The 21,904-nt window shown below is 52.2% G+C and overlaps 2 protein-coding genes across 3 annotated transcripts in view; both read right to left on the reverse strand.

The window, feature by feature from the left end:
• Window positions 1-7,909: 7,909 nt before the first annotated feature.
• BPIFB1 (BPI fold containing family B member 1) overlaps window positions 7,910-21,904 on the reverse strand; it is a 36,118-nt gene continuing 22,123 nt past the window's right edge. For both annotated transcript variants that reach the window (XM_050807128.1, XM_050807130.1), the window contains exons 7-16: window positions 20,586-20,649; window positions 18,386-18,471; window positions 16,922-17,101; window positions 15,577-15,630; window positions 14,917-15,075; window positions 13,962-14,029; window positions 12,778-12,823; window positions 11,596-11,659; window positions 10,678-10,754; window positions 7,910-8,073 (exon numbers count right to left, since the gene is read on the reverse strand). In XM_050807128.1, the coding sequence (XP_050663085.1) occupies window positions 8,014-8,073; window positions 10,678-10,754; window positions 11,596-11,659; window positions 12,778-12,823; window positions 13,962-14,029; window positions 14,917-15,075; window positions 15,577-15,630; window positions 16,922-17,101; window positions 18,386-18,471; window positions 20,586-20,649 (858 nt within the window). In that variant the 3' untranslated portion in view covers window positions 7,910-8,013. The remainder of the gene's footprint in view (window positions 8,074-10,677; window positions 10,755-11,595; window positions 11,660-12,777; window positions 12,824-13,961; window positions 14,030-14,916; window positions 15,076-15,576; window positions 15,631-16,921; window positions 17,102-18,385; window positions 18,472-20,585; window positions 20,650-21,904) is intronic.
• On the reverse strand, window positions 18,520-19,414 carry LOC126964295 (uncharacterized). Its single transcript, XM_050807329.1, has one exon. The coding sequence runs from the start codon at window positions 19,294-19,296 to the stop codon at window positions 18,688-18,690; it is 609 nt and encodes a 202-aa protein (XP_050663286.1). The 5' UTR covers window positions 19,297-19,414; the 3' UTR covers window positions 18,520-18,687.

The following is a 21,904-nucleotide window of genomic DNA, read 5'->3' on the forward strand; positions in this document are numbered from 1 at the left end:
CATGGCGGCAGAGAGAACAGAACGTGCAAAGGCCCTGAGGTGCTGGTGAGCCTGGCGCACTAGGAAACAGAAAGTGAAGTGAGGCTGGAGTGTGGTGAGCGGGGATGGGGCTGGATGGATGACAAGCAGCTTAGTCAGGAGTTAGGGACAGAGGCAAGCAGCCCAACAGGCAGACAGGACAGCAGGCGCAGCACACTTGAACAAGCATAAGGCCACAGAGGAGGGTTTACCAAAGGGCTGTGGGAACTCAGAGGAAGGAGAGATTCCTTCTGCCTGGGGAAATCGAGAGGAATTCCCAGAGGAGGTGGTTAGGCCTTTGCCTTAAAGGATGGGCCCAGATGCACCAGGTTGAGCAGGAGGGAAAGACATTTCAGGCCAGAGGAACAGCCTAGCAAAGGAGTGAGCTGTGAAATCTGTGGGGGTGCTCAGGGAAGGAGGCAGTGGAAGAGGCAGTGGAAGGAGGCAGTGGAAGAGGCTGGAGATACAGGGCCTTGAATGCCAGCGTAAGGGGCAACCTCGGAGGTTCTCCCGAGGGCACTGAGAAGCCATGGCAAGTGTTAGAGCAAGGGAGACACAGGATCAGCTCTGGGTGAAGGAAGGTGAATTCTGTGGCAAGGGGAAGGCCCGTAGAGGAGAATCATTGAGCAGGGAGGTGGTACCGTCTCCCACCCCTGGCCTTTCCTGAGTTCCTGCCTCTGACGCTCACCCCTTAACATTTACCTTTTCCCGCTGATTCTTGTGGCTCTGCAGGTGGAGTAGGTGCTGGGCCTTCCCCTGGGCTTGGAGCAGCAACGTCCAGCAAGCAGTGACATCCAGAGCAGCAGCATCCTCTTGGCCAGGACCTGCAGACGCAGAGGTGGGAATCTTGACGTCCTCACTGGGGACCTGTCACCTTGTGTCTCCCAACTCTGCCTCTCCTAGGACCATCTCTCCAGCTTTCCCTTGCCTCTGCCCCCAGCTCCAGATCCACTAGTCCTCGAACACAGCCTGCACTTCCTGCGCTTCCTGCCACTGTACATTTGTGCTTGCGGATCCCTCGGCCTGCAGTGCCCTTCTCCAGAGTGTGGGCACTGCCACTTCCTGAGGGTGGGACCTGAGCAAGTCACAGGACCGCTCCATGCTTCAGTTTTCCCATCTGTAAAATAGGGACAATTCTAGGTCGTTGTGAGGAATATGTTCCATAATATGTGCAAAGCACTTAGCAAGCAGTCAGTGTCCAACAGCTGTTCATATGACTGGATAACATTGTGAGAGGTTAAAGGATGTATCACTTCCCCCTTTTTTTTGAGACAGGGTCTCGCCTTGTCAGCCAGGCTGGAGTGTAGTGGCACAATCTTGGCTCACTGCAGCCTTGACTTCCCAGACTCAAGGAATCCTCCTGCCTCAACCTCCCAAGTAGCTGAGACTACAGGAGCGTGCCACTATGCACAGCTAATTTTTTTTTTTTTTTTTTTTTTGAGACGGAGTCTTGCTCTGTGCCCCAGGCTGGAGTGCAGTGGCCGGATCTCAGCTCACTGCAAGCTCCGCCTCCCCGGGTTCACGCCATTCTCCTGCCTCAGCCTCCCGAGTAGCTGGGACTACAGGCGCCCGCCACCTCGCCCGGCTAATTTTCTTGTATTTTTAGTAGAGACGGGGTTTCACCATGTTAGCCAGGATGGTCTCGATCTCCTGACCTCGTGATCCGCCCGTCTCGGCCTCCCAAAGTGCTGGGATTACAGGCTTGAGCCACCGCGCCCGGCCAGCTAATTTTTTTATTTTTAGCAGAGGCGACATTTTACCATGTTGCCCAGTTTGGTCTCGAACTCTTAGACTCAAGAGATCCTCCTGCCTTGGCCTCCCAAAGCGCCGTGATTACAGGTTTGAGTCACTCCTCGTAGCCTAGCACTCCTTTTTAACACTGGAGGCTTCTGGATCTTGAGGATGCTATGGGATAGGGGTCCTGGGTGAGGTGTCAGAGGGGTGGTAGGGGTAGGCATCTGGGGGGTTTAAAGCTACAGATCTTTACCAGCTAGCAGGGAAATATTCCAGACACTGCATTTATACCAGTTCCTAGCAGCAGAACCTCAGCTCTGCCAAGTGTCCAAAAGGGCATAGCTGGAACCCCAGAATCGCAGGCAGGGGCTGTCTGGGTGGCTCTCTGGGTGGGCAGGAGCATTCCACTAGGAAACGAAGCCTCTGGAACTGCAAGGCAGGGACCAGCCGAGATGCAGACATCTCTAAGGCAGATGTCAGGGCCCGCAGAGGAACTACCATTGCCCCCCATGCCACGCCCATGAAGAAGGCTCCCAGAGGATAGATGCTGCCCTTGAGCAAGGCAAGGAGACCCCCAAAGTGGCTAAGCCTACTCTGGAGTGCCTTAGAATATCCTGGCATTGCCTTGAATATCCAGTTTTTTGCTACTTGGTGGCACAGGAGTTCAAAACAGTGACCAAATCGGATAACAGAAAGAGAATGGTTTTGCGTTTGTTTGCATATACAAACTGTGCTTTGTATTGGCCTGTGAAATTTGTGCTTGTGGCATTAGCTCTTCCAGGCTGATGTCAAATGCATCCACTATTCATCCAACCAGCACTTAGTCAGTCTCCATGGCAGACACTTTTCTCTATCAGTTCACTCAAGTCAGGTCTCTCTCCCCCGTTACTCTCAGCCCAGCACACTCATCTTTCCACCCTCTCCACCTCCTGGGTTGAGCCAGCCATACCAGCCCTGACTTCTTCTGGAGTCCATACTATGTGCCACGCACCATGCTGAGAGCTGTACAAGCCTCATCGCATCATTGAATCCTCTCCCCAATGGTCTGAGATCATTGATATGAGGCCTAAGATACAGATGATGAAACTGAGGCTCAGAATGGAGAAGTAACTTACCCAAGGTGACACAGGTAGTGAGCGGCAGAGCCGGCATTCCGGCCCAGGTTCGCCTGGTGCTAAACATCTATGTGCCACCTCACAAGATTATTATAGGTGCTCAAGAAATATTTGAGAAATGCCCTGTTGAGCCCCTTGGCCTTACTCTCCAAGAATGGGACTATCTGGAGTCTCTCCCTGGCCTCTGTCTCCAGCTTCCCAGAAAGACAACTCTTTTAACCTGAGCTCGGAAGCCTGGGCAGGAAGTCCAGCCCCCTGGCCCGGCTTGCGGCTCAGAGGAGCTCTTCAGTGGAGGGAGAGGTCCTCTCGGCACTGGGTGGCAAGGGGCTTCTGGCCAAAATTGAGGCTTGAGGGGCAGGCCCTGAGCCCTGGACCAACAGGCTTTAGGGAGGAGGTGGGTGGGGCCCTGTGGCTTTGAGGAGGGGTCATTTCCCTTTGGAACGTCATTGGACCTGTGGAGCCCTGGCAAGGTCCCCAGCTCTCAGGAGGGGCCCTGAGGGGGCTCCTAGTATAGGGTATGGCAGTCACAGAGCCCAAGGGAGTGATTGTGTGGGGGTAGGGCAGAGGGAGGAGAGCAGGCAGGTGGCAGGGGCCAGGCAGGGAGGCTCTGGGGTCTACTTTCTGGTGGCCATTCTCTATAGTCTTTTTAATTTTTTTTTAAATTTTAAAATTACTTTCAAGCTCTGCCAAGTCTCAGGACCTATGCCTTTTCTATGTTGTCCATGCCGTCGGTTTTTGCTATAATGTGGTCACCGATGGCATGGCCTCTGCAGCCAGACAGGCCTGGGTTCAAACCGCCACCTTCAGTCAGGAGCTGTGTGACTGTGGGCAAGTGGCTTTCTCTTCTGAGCCTCACTTTTCATGTCTGTAACATGGGAATGATAGATCCGTTTATGTCTTTTGGGTATGGTGAAGGTTCGTTGAGGCAACTCATGTAGATGTCAGTACAGGGCCTAGTATATAGGAAGGGTTCAAAAAGTTACTTCTTTTAACTTGCGTTTTATAGATGAGAAAACTGAGACTCAGAGAAGTTAAATACCTTGCTCTGGGTCACACAGCATGTCCATGATAAAGACGGGATTTGAAATCAGGGCCCAGAGAGGGGTCCGACCACTCAGTGACAGAGAAATTTGGTGTCACTATGCCATGCAGCTCCCAGACTCGGAGACCTCGCTCCCAACCAAACTGCTGTGCCAGTGTCTTTTGATGTGGGAATCCTGGCGTCCCCGCTGTGAGTGTGCACAGCTGGCCGCGTCAGCATCGACAGCTTCATTCACTGCTGTCTAGTGTGGTCACCCCAATGGCAGGTGTGACTCGTCTCTAGGTGGCTTTTAGATTTTTCATAGGGTTTCCTCCTGGGGTTAATGTCTTTCCCTTTCACAACTCAGAGGCATGGACAGAGCAGGTGTTACACTGTGTTCTTTGGCTGGAGACCTGGGGCAGAGAGGCTGACAGTGGAAGAGTGAGTTTTTTTTTTCTTTTTTCTTTTTTTCTTTTTTTTGAGATGGAGTCTTGCTCTGTTGCCCAGGCTGGAGTGTAGTGGCACGATCTCGGCTCACTGCAACCTCTGCCTCCCGGGTTCAAGTGATTCTCCTGCCTCAGCCTCCCGAGTAGCTGGGACTACAGGCGCATGCTGCCACGTTCGGCTAAGTTTTGTATTTTTAATAGAGATGGGGTTTCACTATGTTGGCCAGGCTGGTCTCAATCTCTTGACTTCATGATCTGCCCGCCTCAGCCTCCCAAAGTGCTGGGATTACAGGCATGAGCTGCCGCTCCCAGCCTGAAGGGCTGGTTCTAGAAGACAGCAGCTATGCAGAAAGCACAAAGTCAATGACAGCTCTGAAGTTCCCATTTTGGCTAACGTCAAAAGCAAATGACTAGTGTCAGTATTAGGTTGCTGCATCAACCTAATATGATTTGGTAACATAGATTAGATGGGATATTCTCATTTGAGAATCTCAGATTTTTTGTGTTACAAGATGCTGTAAGAGTTAACAGGTCCCCTTCATTTCTGCAAACTTGGTCTCAACATTATTGTGAAGGGCTGTATTCCTTCTGCTGAGGGCAGAGAAAGGCTCTGGGGTTAATTGCTCACCTGAGTCACCAGGAAGGAGCAGGATGTTAGTGGAGGCACTGAGGTCTTCTTTCCTTCCCAAATCCGGTCTCTAAATGTAAAAGACTGGAGCCCCATGGCCTCCATATGCTTACCTCATTGACTGATCTCTACAGAGATGCGAGGTTTCGTGGGGGTGTCTTCCACAAAAGGGAAGCCCTAGGCAGGACATGGAGATGGGCAAGACATTGTTACTGCCTCTCTCTGAGCCTCAGTTTATTGATCTGTAAAAGGGGAATGTTCATCCCACAGGAAGTGGATAACACTGTGCTGGGAGCAGAGGCTGCTACTTGTTACCGTTATTTTGAGGAATAAGAAAACTAGGAGCAGGTGTGGTGGCTCACGCCTGTAATCCCAGCACTTTGGGAGGCCGAGGTGGGCAGATCACTTGAGGTCAGGAGTTTGGGACCAGTCGGGCCCACATTGTAAAACTTCATCTCTACTAATAACACAAAAATCAGCTGGGCATGGTGGCGCATGCCTGTAATCCCAGCTACTTGGGAGGCTGAAGCAGGAGAATTGCTTGAGCCCGGGAAGGCGGAGGTTGCAGTGAGCAGGGATTGCACCACTGTACTCTAGCCTGGGCAACAGAGTGAGACCCTGTCTAAAAGGAAAAAAAAAAAAAAAAAGAAAGAAAGGAAAGAAGGAAGGAAGGAAGGGGTAAGAAAGAAAGAAAGAAAGAAAAGAAAAGAAAGAAAGAAAAGAAAGAAAGAGAAAAAGAAAAGAAAGAAAGAAAACTGGATCTAAACATGCTGTGGATTCAGGTGGGAGGCTCAGGGCAAAGTGGGTGAGGCCTGGGTTCCCGCCCCAGCCCCATCACGTCACCAGCTGTTTGCTACTTCATCTCCCATCTGTAAGACAAACACAGTACTAATTCCTGCAAGGCACGATGATTGAATGAGAGCTCTTGGTGTTTTCTCTTTGCTGCCGCTGGTAAGACAGCAGGAAATGGGAGTTTTCCTCCCACAGCCCAGCAAGGCACTGGAGTCATGGAGTTGCCGGACTGGGGGAGCCTCAGCAGTTCATGGAGGGTGGTGGCGTGAGCGGAGGTCTGGAAGATCCTTTGAATAGTGCCTGCATGGAGCAAATGGCTGTCTTGGTTCAGGTTCACCAGAAGCAGACCCTGAGAACAGGATTGGAGTGCAGGGAGTTGATTTGGGAGATGACCCCAGGGAACACTGGTAGGGGAGTGGGGAAGTGAGGCGGAGAGGCGAGGCAACCTACAAAGAGCACATCGGGCTGGGCATGGTGGTGCACGCCTATAATTCAAGCTACTTGGAAGGTTGAGGTGGGAGGATAACTTGAATCCAGGAGTTTGAGGCTGCAGTAAATTGAGATTGTGTCACTGCACTCCAGCCTGGGCAACAGAGCAAGATCTTGTCTCAAAAACAAAAACAAAAAACAAACAAAAAAAACTGTGTCAGCAAGCTGGTTACCAGCATGGGCAACTGGGGCCCAGTCTCGCTGGGGAGCTGGGAGCCCGTCTATAGCAGGTGCCCTAGAGTTGTTCCCTGCCCCAAAGGGTGAGGAAGCCAGGGTTATTTATACGCCGACCCCTAGGAAGCCCCAGAGGATGTGGGTGGTGGGACCTGGAGGATACACGTCTAGGGCTCTTTTGGAGAAGGATGCTTCTGCCCCGCTTGGCTAGGGTGGAGGAGTTGCTTGCCTCTGACAGGGTCATGTGGGCTGGGACAGGGATCCCTTCATGGGGACCAGGTGGAACCCAGCCGAGAGGGGCTGCCCTACCCTCCAGGCTCCCTGGAAGCCTCCAGTAGATTCTTCTATGACCCCAGGGAGCCAGAAGAGACCGACCCTGGGTAAGATGGAGATAGACTTTCTCACCTTCTTTGCGAGTTGGAGTTCAAATGCAGATTTAATATGATTTAGAAAAATAATGGAATGTGATGTGTGGGGAACAAAATCCTACCCAAAGTGTGGCTGGGAGCTGGGATGGGTGGGGAGCTTCCACACAGCCCTGGCACTCGGCAGCTGTTGGGTAAGTGGTCACTGACAATGGCGTAAGCACCTTGTGCAAGATTGTGGCCTGGCCCTTCTGTGTCCCTCTTGGCCTGTCCGATTTCCCTGGCTGCCCTTCCGGGCTGTGAACTGTTCTTATGCCTGTTTGTGCTCTCATGATGAGCAATCATTTTCCTGGCATGCCTACCCCATCCCTTCCTACGAGGCCCCTCGTGTAACTGAAGGGCTCTGGGTACTGGGCAGGCCTGAGGTCTGGAGAACACGGGCCCTATTGTCTGTCCCAAGCATCCTGACATCAGGGAGGCCAGAAAGACAAGGCGGTCACCCACTGTCTGAGCAGGATGGCGCTTTGGTGATAAGGCTGAACACTCCAGAGGCCAGGCAACAGCAGTGATGACATCATCCACAGACGACATTAACTGAGTAGCTACCATGTACCTGGAACTGTTCTCTCAAAATTTACTCCTCACCAAAGCCCTCCAAGGTGGGGACAATGACTATTCTCATTTTACGGAGAAGGAAACTGAGGCCCACAGAGGGGAAACTACATCCCAGAGTCAAAGAAGCATTAAGAGGCCAGGCCAGAGCTCCAAGCCTAGTTCATCTGCCCCCAGATCCACATTGATCAGAGAGTCCTCTGGCCACCACACTGCCAAGATAAACAAAATATATGTCCCCTACCCTAAAAGACATCCCACTGAAGATGGTCTTGAGGCTGACATGAAGGCAGGTGGGAATAGCTGGCTTTCTGATTCCTGAAGCACAGGGAGGTGGTCAAGACCGTGGACATCATCCACATGTGGCCCGATGTGGTCCAGACAGCTCAGACATCACCCAGATTGGCTCAGATGTGCCTGAATGTGACCCGGGTGTGGCTCAGCTCTCCAGTCCCTAAGCCTGCCAGGGGCAAAATAACTCCTGTGCCAGGAAAAAAGACTCCAGACTGCAGGCATCACAGGCAAGTGTTTATTGATTGCAGAGTGGGATGGTCTGTAGAGCTCACACCCACACTCCCAGCTGGGACCCAGCCTTCCCTGATGGCCGCCATCCAAGTCTTCACTGGGAGACAGTAGAGCTGGGTTTCCACAAGGATGCTGGGGTAAGCACAAGGCCATCCTGGAATTGGAGGGGAAAAGTCAGAAAACAGGTTTCTTTAACCTCTTGCCTTGTGGTTTATGCTGGTTTTGTCCTCCGTAAGGTGACTGCTGTCACTGGGGGACCATGACCCTGAACCCACAAATACAGAATTCTTGGAAAGGTCAAGGGTGGAGGGTCTGTGTGTGAACATTAATGCCACACTGGGTCCTCATGTCATCTCCATTTTGCAGATGGGGGCACTGAGACTTGAAGGTGGCAATCCCCTTTCCAAAGTCACGCACTCAATAGGTGGCAGAAGTGGGATTTGCACTCATCACCTGCCTTGATCACCCCCTGCTTTGGGCCCCTCCTCTGCATGACCTAATGACAGTAAGGTGCCCATCTCAGTTAGCAGGCATTTACTACACACCTACTGTGTGCAGCCACTGACCACAACGGAGGACAAAGGAGACAGAAACTCCTGCCTTCCTGGAGTTTCGGCTCTACTCTAGCGGGGGAGAGATGCCCCAGAGCCTGGCACACAGTGACTGTGGGCTGTTCTTTTCCAGGATAGTATTTGGGAGCGAGGGTGACACTGCCATAGTTCCTTTCCCCACCAGCAGATGCCATGGAGAGTCATTTGCTCACCAAGCATTTATTGAACACCTACTGTGTGCCAGGCCATGCCAAGCACTAGGGACAGAGGCATGGACAAGATGGACATGATCCCCGTCTTGAGCTGAGACCATCTGGCCACATGGTGTGTGTGTGTGTGTGTGTATATGCGTGTGTAGTATGTGTGTGTGTGGTGTGTATGTGTATGTGTGTGTATATGTGTATGTGTGTAGTATATGTGTGGTGTGTGTATGTGTGTATATGTGTATGTGTGTATATGTGTATGCATATGTGTATGTGTGCAGTGTATATGTGTGTGTGTATCTACGTGTATAGGTGTATAAAGGTGTGTGTATGTGTGTATGTATGTGTATAGGTATATAAAGGTGTGTGTGTGTATGTGTATGTGTGTGTATGTGTGCAGTGTATATGTGTGTATGTGTGTATGTATGTGTATAGGTGTATAAAGGTGTGTGTGTATGTGTAATGTGTACATGTGTGTGTATGTGTATAGGTGTGTAAAGGGGTGTGTGTATGTGTGTGTGTATGTGTATAGGTGTGTAAAGGCGTGAGTGTGTGTATATGTGTATGTGTGTGCAAGTGCATCTCAGGCCTATGAGGTACCTGCCCTGGATGCTGCCTCAGATCCTGGGCCTCCTTCCTCATCTTTCCTAGAACACCAACAATCCCTACCTCAAGGCCTTTGCACTTGACATCTGATATGGTTTGGATCTGTGTCCCTGCCCAAATCTCATGTAGAACTGTGGCATCTGATGTTGGAGGTGGGGCCTAAGCTGACTGGATCATGGGGCTGGTTTCTCGTGAATGGTTTAGGGCCATCCCCTTGGTGCTGTTCTCGTGATGGTGAGTGTGTTCTCGTGAGATCTGGTTGTTTAAAAGTGTGTAGCGCCTCCCACCCCTTACTCCTGCTTGGGCCATGTGATGTGTGTGCTTGCCCTTCGCCTTCCGCCGTGATTGCAAGTTTCCTGAGGCCTCCCCAGAAGCTGAGCAGATGCCAGCATCATGCTTCCTGTACAGCCTGCAGAACTGTGAGCCAATTAAACCTGTTTTCTTTATGAATTACCCAGTCTCAGGTATTTCCTTTCTTTTCTTTTTTTTTTTTGAGATGGAGTTTCCCTCTTGTTGCCCAGGCTGGTGTGCAATGGCATGATCTCAGCTCACTGCAACCTCTGCCTCCTGGGTTCAAGCAACTCTCCTGCCTCAGCCTCCCAAGTAGCTGGGATTACAGGTGCCTGCCATCATGCCCAGCTAATTTTTGTATTTTTAGTAGAGACTGGGTTTCCCCATGTTGGCCAGGCTGGTCTCTAACGCTTGACCTCAGGCGATCCACCCACCTTGGCCTCCTGAAGTGCTGGAATTACAGGCATGAGCCACTGAGCCTGGCCTCCGGTATTTCCTTATGGCAGTGCGAGAACGGCCTAATACCCTGTCCTTCTGACAGGACACTTCTCCCAGCTACCCACAGGGCTCACCCTTCACCTCCTCAGGCATTGGCTCAAATGTCACCTCCTCAGAGAGGCCCTCCCTGACCACCCCATCTGAAACAGCACCCCTCTCCTGACATCACTCTCTCCTCCTGAACCTGCTTTATTTTTCTTCTCAGCCTTCCTCCACTCAGCCTGATATCATATCTTTAGACTTATGTATCTGCCTCTTCTGCTAGAAGGTAGGCTTGAAAAAGATGGGAGTGTTTTCCAATTGTTCATTTCAGTGGCCTCAAGCACTCAGAGGCATGCTTTGTGTATGGAAGACCCTCGAAAAATATTTACTGAATGAATGAATGACAAGGAGGTGGAAAAAGTATACTGACCGCAGGCTAGGAGGGTCCCATCCTCAGCACAGCCAACCTTCTCACTTGCAGATGAGGAGGTGAGGCCCTGAGAGGGGAAGGGACTTGCCCAGGGTCACCTGCAGGTTGGGATTGGAGTGCAGGCCCCACCTGCCAGACAGGGCTCTCAGTGGCTGTGCCCTCCCTGGGGCACGATGTTTAGGCCCACACCCACTCACCTTGGTCAGTGAGGACTCAGCTGCCTCGAATCCCAAGGCCTTCACCACTGACACTGGGACCCCAGATCTTAATTTGCCTGAAATAACAAACATGGTCAGAAACTGATGGGCTTGGGGTGAGACTGGGCAGCCAGGGGCAGGCTCAGGGTTCCTGAAGGGAAGCCCCAGCCTGGCAGGCCTGATCAGACAGCCCTCTATGCCTCTGTTCGCGTGTTCTCTGGCCCCAGCATCGACCCAGCCTCATCTACCCTCCCTTTGCCTCAGGCACTGGCTTCTGGCTCCTCACAAAATGTAATCCTCGCATTCTCTTACACTCTCGCTCAAGAACCATCAGGGGCTCCCATTATCGCCAGCAGAGGTTTCTATACTTTGAGATTTTCCAGTCTAATAAAATAAAGAAATTAAAAAGATGGAGCTGGTATAGGTTACAAACTCTTCCCACCCCTCATTCAACCTGGGGCTGAATTAGAGTGTTGGGCACTGACTGTGCCAGACACCTCCTGATTTGTGCCTCTGAAGAAGGTACTTCCGTGTCCCCATTTTACAGATGGAGAAACTGAGGCTCAGAAGGATCGTGCAGCTTGACCAAGGCCAGGCACTAGCAAGACGGGGAACAGGGTCTGCTGAGGCACCTCCAGTTGTCTCTTTCACCTCTCTCGTTGCATTGTCTGCTTACGCTTCTGTCTCCTTCCAGCCCTGCAAGGCTGGCCCACTGCATGGTTCATCTTTACAAGCCCAGCCTCTGGCACTAGCAAAGGAATTGGGCTGAGAAGATTCTTGGGAGGAGGTGGCTTTTGAAGCAGGCTCTGAGGGATGGCTGGGAGATGAATGAAAGAGGCCCCATTCATGGAGATGAGGGCAGGGGAAGTAAAGCCAGGCCCTGGGGAGAGAGGGGGCACAGATGGCAGAGGTACGCACCATTCTGGTTTGGCAGCAGAACGGAGAGGATGATCTCAGTGATGATGTTTTTCAGAACGTCAGGCTGTGAGAGAGAGAAGGGGGACTGTCACCCTGGCTGAGAATCCGAAGTCGCCCCCCTCATTCTGCGTGGGTATGGCTCCTCCCCACGGGTGAAGGCGGCTGGTGGAGATGTAGGAATTCCAGGTCCCCTGCTGATCAAAGCTGTGGGAGCTCCTAGGGACCAGATGGGCTGGGGTGGGCACGAACTCAGCTGCCCCTGGGGCCTGGTAGATGAGGGGATTGGGGTGCATTGGAGGATGCGCCATCCTCAGGGCCCTACCACTCTGTTGCAGCCAAATTTGCCCTGAGGGAATTTTGCCCTGCATTGCCTGAGCTTCTGACTTCTGGAGGGAAGCCTGAAGTCCTGATTTGCATGTGGAACTCTCCCTATTTTAAAATACTAGTTGCCAGGCACGGTGGCTCACGCCTGTAATCCCAACACTTTGGGAGGCCAAGGTGGGCGGATCATGAGGTCAGGAGATCGAGACCATCCTGACTAACACAGTGAAATCCCGTCTCTACTAAAAATACAAAAAAATAGCCGGGTGTGGTGGTGGACACCTGTAGTCGCAGCTGCTTGGGAGGCTGAGGCAGGAGAATTGCTTGAACCCAGGAGGTGGAGGTTGCAGTGAGCCACTGCACTCCAGCCTGGGCGATAGAGTGAGACTCCATCTCAAAAAAAAAAAAAAAAAAAGTCAAAAACAGTGAAAAACAAGTCATAAAAACCAGAGAACACACGCTGGACTGAGGTCTCCGGTTTGGTCTAACTCCCAGCAGGCAGGGGCTGTCTAGGGCACTGAGGCGTGTCTGTGTACGCAGAATGAGACTGTGAGTCAAGGGCACTTGTGTTCTAATTCAGGATCAAAACTTCACTGAAAGAAAGTGTGTATCTGTGAGTGTATTTGTGTGTGCATGTGTGTGTTCTCAGCTGTGTCTGACACACAATGGGTTCTCTGTAAACAGAGAACTGTAAAACAGAAAACTCGAGCCAGGAAGTTGGACTTTGGTGGAGACTGACCAGCACCCCCTGGTGCTTCTGTGGGGACCTTATTTGAAGCAAGTCCTGGGCAATATCTCTTTTGAGAGTGGACCGTTCCAGGCCATCCCCTGTGCCCTCAGGCACCACCTGTTAACACTTACTTGGAACCAGCCAATCCCAGAGTTCATCAGCTGGATCCGATCAGAACTGCAATGGAAGATGCCTGTGAGAGCGGCCCCTGGAGTCCCACTCATTCACCATCCACTCATTCAACGGCGATTTACTGAGCACCTGTTGTGTGCCAGGCACAGTGCGGGCTCTAGTGAACCACATAAAGTCCTTGCCTTGTGGAGCTTGCATTCTAACGGCAGAGGTGGGGTGGGGGGCATGGGGGAGGCACAGAAAACAAATAGCAGTCCAATAAGCAGAAAAATCAACCTGAGGGTCCGGGCGCGGTGGCTCACGCCTGTAATCCCAGCACTCTGGGAGGCCGAGGCGGGCGGATCACGAGGTCAGGAGATGGAGACCATCCTGGCTAACACGGTGAAACCCCGTCTCTACTAAAAATGCAAAAAATTAGCCGGGCGTGGCGGCGGGCGCCTGTAGTCCCAGCTACTTGGGAGGCTGAGGCAGGAGAATGGCGTGAACCTGGGAGGCGGAGGTTGCAGTGAGCCGAGATCAAGCCACTGCACTCCAGCCTGGGCGACAGAGCGAGACTCCGTCTCAAAAAAAAAAAAAAAAAAAAAAAAAAAAAATCAACCTCAGGAGTCAAGGCTGTGGTGGACAAGGAAGCCCAAACCCCTTCAAAGGGCGCCCCAATTCCTGGCTCCACAGTTTGTTGCTATGTAGGATTGTGGGCACAGGGCAGCCAGATAGTCTGATATGTTCACAACTCATTTATATTAAACAGTCCAGCCCTGTGTGGGCTGATCAAAACAGCCCTGGGCCTGACTTGTCCCCAGAGGCTCCAGCTGGCAGTCCCTGCACTCACTCTGGGGTCACAGGGAAGTGGTGAGGTGGGAGAACAGGCGGGGTGCAGGAGGCAGCTGGAGCCCTGCACTTCCGTTCCGGGTGACTGTCACTGCCACGGCCTGGGAGGTGTTCAGAGTGGGCTGCCCGCGGCCAGGGTTTGCCTGTGCTGTGGCTGCTGCAAAGCCTGCCTCATTTTCCTCCCCATTCCCTCACACGCAGTCCTTGTCAGCAGGAGCATCCGGAATGGACCTCCCTGCCCGCCCTGGAGCTGCCTTCACCTGACAGCCACACAGTCAGTGTTTAAAGAAACCCATGGTTACTGGGCGGGACTCATTTCCATCAGCAGAATCTTCACGATGATTTGTGTGTTTACCTGATGTTATTCAAGTTGAGTATAAGCTCGTCACCTTTGGTGTAAAACTGAGCTTCCGAGCTGGCTTCCTGCAACAAGAGAAGATCAGGCCCCATGGCTCTTAATAGGATCCGAGTGTGGAGTTAGGGGTTATGCCGGGAGGCTCTGGGATCTGAATCTCAGTTCCTGGCTCTGTGACCTCGGCAAAGGGTTTGACCTTTCTGGGCCTCACTTTCCTCATCTGTTAAATGAGATAGTACTTGTACCCACGCCCCATTTCACAGATGACAATCTAGGCTTGCTGTAGGGAATGATGATGATGATGATGATGATGATGATGATGACGACAGCAGCCACTATGCATGGAGCCTGCACTCCCTTACCCTAGTGTGTAGGTGGCCCAGCTCAGGAAGTTTTCGTATTCCATTTTTTCTGGACACACTGATTGGCTCAAGAATGGGCAACTGACTCAGGCTCATTCGATGGGAGTCAGCCCTGAGATGCTGGAACTATTGGAAAGATAGATTCTTCCTGCTAGGACTGCCAAGCTGATAGGATAGGAGCCTAATGCAGCCTGGGCACTTCCGTGAGGGAATAGCTTGCCTGAGGGGAAGGCAGCACAGAGGAAAACAGGGCTGCTAGGTGGAAGAGAGGGGAATGAAGAGGATATTGTTTGAGCACCTGGGTCCAGCTATTCCTGAAGCCAAGAGCATCGAGACTTTTTAGTTACAGGAGCTAATACAATTCCTTTTATGCATATGAGTTGAGTTTCTGCCCAGAGATCCCTGACTAGTAAAGTCACAGGGTTAGAATTGGGCCCACAAAGCTCCTGGCTCTTGGTTCAGAGCTCCCTTTCCCCTGTCCCTGCTGAGTGATGAGAGTGGTGGCAATGTTTAACAAAGCAGGAGGGTGAACAGGAAAAGTGGACAGAAGGGTCCCCCTCGCTGCTGCCAACATGGCAGACAGCTGAACTCACGATGCCCAGGGTGAACAAAGGGCGGAGGGCTTCACTGGAGGCAAACACTTCCAGCACGATCAGCTGGGCCACCCTGGCGTGGCCTTGGTCCATGAAAAACTCGGGAGTGTCCTGAGTTAGGATCTTCACGATCTGGGTAGATCCCAGCTTATCTGCAGCCTGGAAGGAGATCAGAGCCACAGGTGGCCTCCCAAGTGCCCACCACGGCCCACAGGCCCTGTGTGGCCTGGCCCTGCCTGCCTTCGTGGGCTCCCTGCTCCCTCTCGTGCTCCAGCCACTCTGTCCTTCTTGCAGATCCTTGAATGTTGTGTTGTTCTCCCTACCTGGCAGCCTTTGGTCTCCTGTTCCCTCTGTCTGGAATACCCTTCCCTTCAGGGAGCCCTCCCTGGTGTCCCAGACTATGTCAGGGGCCCAGAGTGTTCTCATGGCCCCTAGAACCTGTCCTGTGTTACTGCACCTGTCATGGAAACATTATCTGTGTGATGATTTGCTTCAGGTCAAACTGGCCTGCTAGACTGAAATCTCTGTGCGGACAGGGATGCGGTTTGAGCGTCCCAGTGCTGGAATGAAATGCTAATCCCACCAGCATTCTCCTCCCCAGAGGCCTGTGTCCAGACCACAGCAAACACCCATCAAGCTGTGGATGGCAAACGCACCAACCTTTTCATTGATCAGTCCGATGCTTGACTTCAGCCGACGGGCTATCTCAGGAAGCTGAGGGTGAGAGGAGCCAGAGAAGGTCAGCTGGAGGGCACAGGGAGGCACATCTCCTGCACCCCACTGCTGGGAGGAAGGTTTCCCAGGACCCCAGAAAAGCTGGGTGGGCCCAGTGACCCAAGCCATGTGTCTGTCATTGGTGGAAAAACAGCCCCTAGGTCAGCTTCTGTGGGGCACGGGGTCCTGCTGGGCTGGACTTCTACTGTGGGCTGGTGATGGCTGTGGGGCTGCAGGCAGCTTGCTGATCTCAGAGGACATAGAGAGGTGATTTCATTATCACTACAACCATGAATGGGCTAGTTGGTGACACTCCCTATTTCCCGCCATCCCAGTCCCCCAAGAGCTGGGTTATCAGTTGTCTGTCAGCTGCTCTGAAGTCCTGCTATCCTCCCATAACATTGGACCAACCCTTTCCCCCTCTGGACCTCAATTTCCCCATCAGTCACCCAGGAGGAGGTGGCACAACCTAGTTGACTGGTGGTGGTTATCTGCTGTGCCCTGTTTTTTTTTTTTTTTTTTTTTTTTTTTTTTTTTTTTTTGAGACGGAGTCTCGCTCTGTCGCCCAGCCCAGGCTGGAGTGCAGTGGCGCGATCTCGGCTCACTGCAAGCTCCGCCTCCCGGGCCGACGCCATTCTCCTGCCTCAGCCTCCCGAGTAGCTGGGACCACAGGCGCCCGCCTCCGTGCCCGGCTAATTTTTTGTATTTTTAGTAGAGACGGGGTTTCCCCGTTTTAGCCAGGATGGTCTCGATCTCCTGACCTTGTGATCCACCCGCCTCAGCCTCCCAAAGTGCTGGGATTACAGACATGAGCCACTGCGGCCGGCCTCTGCTGTGCCCTGTTAATAAGGATTCCAAGGTTGTGTCAGCATCCAGACTCAGTAGGAAGAACAGCCCTGATCGATTAGTGATGTCTGTCATGAGTGCCATAGTGGTGAGCAGTGGCACAGTCGCCATCCCTGGACTACTCACTATCTGAGATGTATTTATCAGCCCTGGACTACTGCGTATCTCAGATGCCTTTTGATTCCACATGACTGTTGTTTGGTAGAGGAAACAGGTGCATCAGATTCCAGAGGGCAGAACCATGACGGGCTGGATGTTACAGGGAGGATTTTCGGTTTAGAGCTATGTCAGAGGCAGGGTCTGTTAGGGGAGGGAGTGAGCTCTCCATTACTGGAAGGATTTAAACTGAGCCTGATGGAGGATTCCTGCTTAGGGGCACCCTGTGCAGGAAATTCCTATGATGCAGCCTGGGCGGCCCTATTCTCTGTCTTGTGCTGAGGCTTACCACAGAGTCCAACAGGACTATGAATTCTTCTGGAGGGAGCATAGCAGCCACTGCAGCTTTCACCACATCCTGACTCACAATGAAGCTGAATGGGGCGTTGTTCAGGGAGGGCACTGCCAGCGAAGCTGCAGAGTTATTGAACCACTTGGTCACCTTTCCCTGTGAGTCCAACAACTTGGCCTGAGGAGACAGAGCAGGGAGTGGCCTGAGAATTTTAATTCTGCAGCTTACCGAGTAACAACCTAGAAGGAAATGACACCGTTTAGCCTGTTTCCTTTTTTTGCATGTGTTGCCAGGAAGCTTAGCCTGGAACTCAGGTGCCTGGCAACATCTACTCCATCTTTGCCCCTCGGATAATCTCTGACTTTTATTTTTTATACTAGACATCTTAGTTTTTTTCCCATGCTTCAACTTCTCAGATACCTCCAACCCTTTGGATGGAGGGAAAATTAAAAACTGCAACAAAATGGATGAAACTATTTGATGCTGCGGTTTTCCAAAGGATCCACAGAAACTAGTCCGGGGGCCAGGCGTGGTGGCTCATGCTTGTAATCTTAGCACTTTGGGAGGCCGAAGTGGGAGGATCATTTGAGCCCAGGAGTAGGAGACCAGCCTGGGCAACATGGTGGAACTCCATCTCTACAAAAAACACAAAAAATTAGCTGGGTGTGGTGGCAAGTGCCTACAGTCCCAGCTACTCAGGAGGCTGAGGTGAGAGGATTGCTTGAGCCCAGGAGGTCAAGGCTGCAGTGAGCTGTGATGGCACCACTGCACTCCAGCCTGGGTGACAGAGTGAGACTCAGTCTCAAAAAAACAAAACAAAACAAACCTGGTCTGGGATTTATGCTACCAGGATGGTCTGGCCCTTCGGGGCATCCAGCCACAGCATGGCTGTGCAGCCCCACACGGGACAGGGAGCTGACTGTTACTGGGCGCTTCCCGTCTGCCAGGCATGGTGTGGTCTCATTTCATCCTCTCCTCAGTGGCCATTATTGCTGACATTTTGCAGACAAGGAAACTGAGGCTCAGGGAGGTGAAGGAACCTGCCCAAAGTCACACAGCCAGGGAGTCACGGAGCTGGGAGAGAAACTTAGGTCTGTGTTTCTTGGTCCTTGGCTTTTGTTTCAAGGTTGTCAGAGGTTTGGGGATTGGCAGGGACTTGCCTGAGAGAAAGGCTGAGGACCCAGTGTCCCCACTCGGGCCCCTGAGTGGGGAAACTGGGGGTGAGGGCAGATCTCCCGGGTGGAGGTTCTTTGGCTTTGGGGCTCTGCTGGGTGGCTTTTCTCCCTTAGCATGGCTTGCATGGGACGTATTCAGCCGGCAGTGATTTTTCTAGATCAGCCCGCGTGTCCTAACGGTGACCAGGATTTTCTCTCCTAATACAGGCCCATGCTATCTGACTCCTGGTGGTCAGAGAAGGGCAGTGATGTCCCCGCTTCACCCTCAAGGTCGTGGGACACTCACCCCCAGGTAGAGCTGAATGGTGTCGCCCTTGATGGCAGGAGACAGAAGGTCAAACTCCAGACGGTCAGTGCTGAGGGAAATGGGCACTGCTCAGGGACAAGAAGAAAGTTCTGTGAGGATGGAGGGCAGTACTGGAGGGGGAAATTGGGGGGCTGCTTCCAGGTGGGGCTGTACTGTTGCATGGGGGGCAGGTAGGGAGGAGCAGGTAATAATGATGTTGATAATATGATGCAAACAGTGATGACATTGACTGACATTTATCGAGCATCCACCAAGTGCCAGGCCTCTGCATGTCAGCTGGTTCATCTGCATGATAAGCTTAGGAAGTAGGTCTTATTATTACCCCCTTTTACAGATGCGGAAACCAAGGCTGAGGAAAGTGAAATGACCTGTTTAAAGCCATACTGCGGGAGCATGTGAACCCAGTCGGTTTTATGCCAAAGTCCCGGATTGGAACGAAACTGAACTATTGTTTGTAACTCCACCGCCCCTACCAGACTAAAAGCCGCGTCCCCGCACGCAGGAGGTTCTGGGTCTGGACACCCTATGAGCACCTGGATCTCAAGGAAGCTTAGGCTGGAAGTCAGAGGCCTGGTAACATCCACTCCGAAATCCAACTGGCTCCTCTGCTCCCCGGAAGATCTCGTGTTCGCGTCAGAATTCCCCACTTGGCCGCCAGGTGGCGGTGGCGAGTCACCTGACCCGGTGTATGGCCGAGGACGGCGAGTGCTGGAGGAGCCAGGGACCCGCCGCCTCATGCTCCAGGGAGAGCTCCGGGCCCGTCCTCGGGACAGCGGAGGAGCCAGCTGGACTTCGGTTTGAGCCCCAGCGACCTTGGTTGGTCTCTTCTTGCCTCTGAAACTGTTTCCTCGTCTTAAAATGAGGGTATAGTGCCCGCCAGGGCAGCACATGTACTAAAATCGGAAGGACACAGAGAAGATGAGCATGACTCCTGTAAAAATTATTTTTAAAAAAGAAAAAAGGAAAGAAACGGCGGTAGAATAGTAATTCCTGCCTCATGTATAGAAGCGGCACCTAGTAACGGCTCAATCTGAATGACACCCGCTCGGAACTCGAGTCTTCCCCTATCACCAACTGCCTTGTGAGCTTGGACAGTGACTTAATTGCTGGGAGACTGTTTCATCACAGTGAAGCGGGGTCATGACTGCTACCTCGTGGAGTTGTCTGAGGAGTCAGTGAGACGTGCCTACAAAACACCCAGCGGGAGGGCGTGGCCCATGGCAGATGCCCTGTGGTGCTCAGTGCACGTTCCTCTCCCTTCTCCTCTCTGGTCGCCCTTGGAATGAGCCTCTTCTGATCCCAAACAGCAGTCGGTAGACTTTTATTCTTTCCTGCCAGTTTCCACTCTGGGGGCCTGAGCAAGACAGAGTTCTGATGTGGGGACAGGAGCCTGTATCCTCCCATATCTGCTACGCTGGGGGAGGGAGAAATGACTTCTTTCCATCTTCGCCCTTTGAATCATCTCTGATTTTTATTTTTTAAACCAGATATCTCAGTTTTTAACCCATGCTTTAACTTCTTAGATGCCTCAAACCCTTTGGATGGAGGGAAAATTTAAAACTGCAACGAGATGGATAGAAGTATTATTTGATGCTGCAGTTTTCCAAAGGATCTGTAAAAACTAGTCCAGGGTTGCGTGTGATGGCTCATGCTTGTAGTCTTAGCATCTTCTGTCCGTCCATCCATCCATCCATCCATCCATCCATCCATCCATCCATCCGTCCATCCATCCATTTAGCATGCATTTGTAAGCGCTTCTCTGTGCCAGGAGGAACACCTGCTATGTGCCCGGAACTTTCTTTTGGACTTTCATTCCTCACTAACAATCCTATGATGTAGGGATGGTTAAGCCCCATTTTATGGATGAGAAAACCGAGGATGAGGAGGTAAAGTAGCTTTCCTAAAGTCATGGAGCAAGTCAGGGGCAGAGCTGGGAATTGAACTTGGGGCATCCGCTAGCCTGACAATCGCACACATAGTAGGAGCTCATGAAGTCCTAGTCATGGCGAATTTCTGTCTGCGCATCTTGGGCAGGGATCAACTGGTGCTTGTCTCACCTGCTGCTGGGCCTGAGTGGCAGCTCAGGCCTGGCTTGAGGAGGCCTTCCCTTGGTGGAGTCAGGGTCTGGAGGCCAGCTCCATAGTAAAGGAAAAAGTGGGAGAGAGAGCAGAGCACCTACCTTTCACCAGCTGCAGGAGGTCTGCATACATGCCATTGAAGGAAGCCTTGATCACAGGACACAGCTGCAACAGCATAAGCGAGGGGTTCCATCAGGGAGGGGCCAGAATGCGGCCCCACAGGAACCTGTGCCGGCCCACCTGGCCTGAGTCCTCCTGCTGTGCCCACGGCCAGCCAGTTTCCATCCATGGGTTGAGGACTCATTCGTACGTTCACCCCAGCCTGCAGGGCCAGCTGGGACCTTTTACAGTGGTTCGTCCCTTGCCCTGCGCCCAGGGTGAGCTTGGCCTGCCAGAAGCCCTCCCTTTCTGACTCCTTGTCTTGCTCACAAGAGTCTGTGTTTTCCATGAGAGTGAAATGGAGGCCGGGTGCAATGGCTCATGCCTGTAATCCCAGCACTTTGGGAGGCCAAGGTGGGTGGATCGCTTGAGGCCAGGAGTTTGAGACCAGCCTGGCCAACATGGTGAAACCTCATCTCTACTAATGATACAAAAAGCCAGGCATGGTGATGCACTCCTGTAATCCCAGCTACTTGGTTGGCTGAAGCACGAGAATTGCTTGAACCTGGGAGGTGGAGGTTGCAGTGAGCTGGGATCACGTCACTGCACTCCAGCCTGGGTGACAGAGCAAAACTCTGCTTTAAAAGAAAAAAAAAAAGAGTCAAATGGAGAATTTGTTTATTCGTACAGCAAGTTGCTACTGAGTTCTTTCCACATGTCAAACTCTAGAACAGAGGCCAGCAAGGCAGACCTGACCAGACTCCTGGGCAATCTCTTTGTGCCCTTTGTGGCTTTCTAGCCCAACACATCCCTTTGCTCACCGGGCACTTCTCTTCCTAAAATTGCCAGCAGTCCTCAACAGGGGGCGATTTTGTCCCCAAGGAGACATTTCAAAATTTCTAGAGACATTTTTAGTTGTCACAACTTGGAAGGGATGAGGGTGTTACTGGCATCTAGTGGGTGGAGGCCAGGGATGCAGCTAAACATCCTACTGTGCACAGGACAGCCCCGACAAAGAATTCTCCAGCCCAAAATGTCAGTAGTGCCAAGGTTGAGAAACTCTGACCTCACCTAACGCTGACCTGAGCTGTTCTGCTTAGGGAGAAGGTCAAACATTTGACTCACTTTTCAGGGCAGTGCTCTAAGATTATTGAGGACATTTTTTGTCTTGTTGACCACCCCTTAATACTCTCGAGGAATGACAATGCATTTGAGAAATGTTAACTCTTATGAATAACCGTTCCCTGCTCCTGGCTGCATTGCCAATCTGGAGCCCAGAGACAATGGAAGACTCTTGGCTCAGAGACTCCCAGCAGGCACT

This window comes from Macaca thibetana, chromosome 10 (assembly GCF_024542745.1).
Source record: "Macaca thibetana thibetana isolate TM-01 chromosome 10, ASM2454274v1, whole genome shotgun sequence".
Taxonomy (NCBI): Eukaryota; Metazoa; Chordata; class Mammalia; order Primates; family Cercopithecidae; genus Macaca; species Macaca thibetana.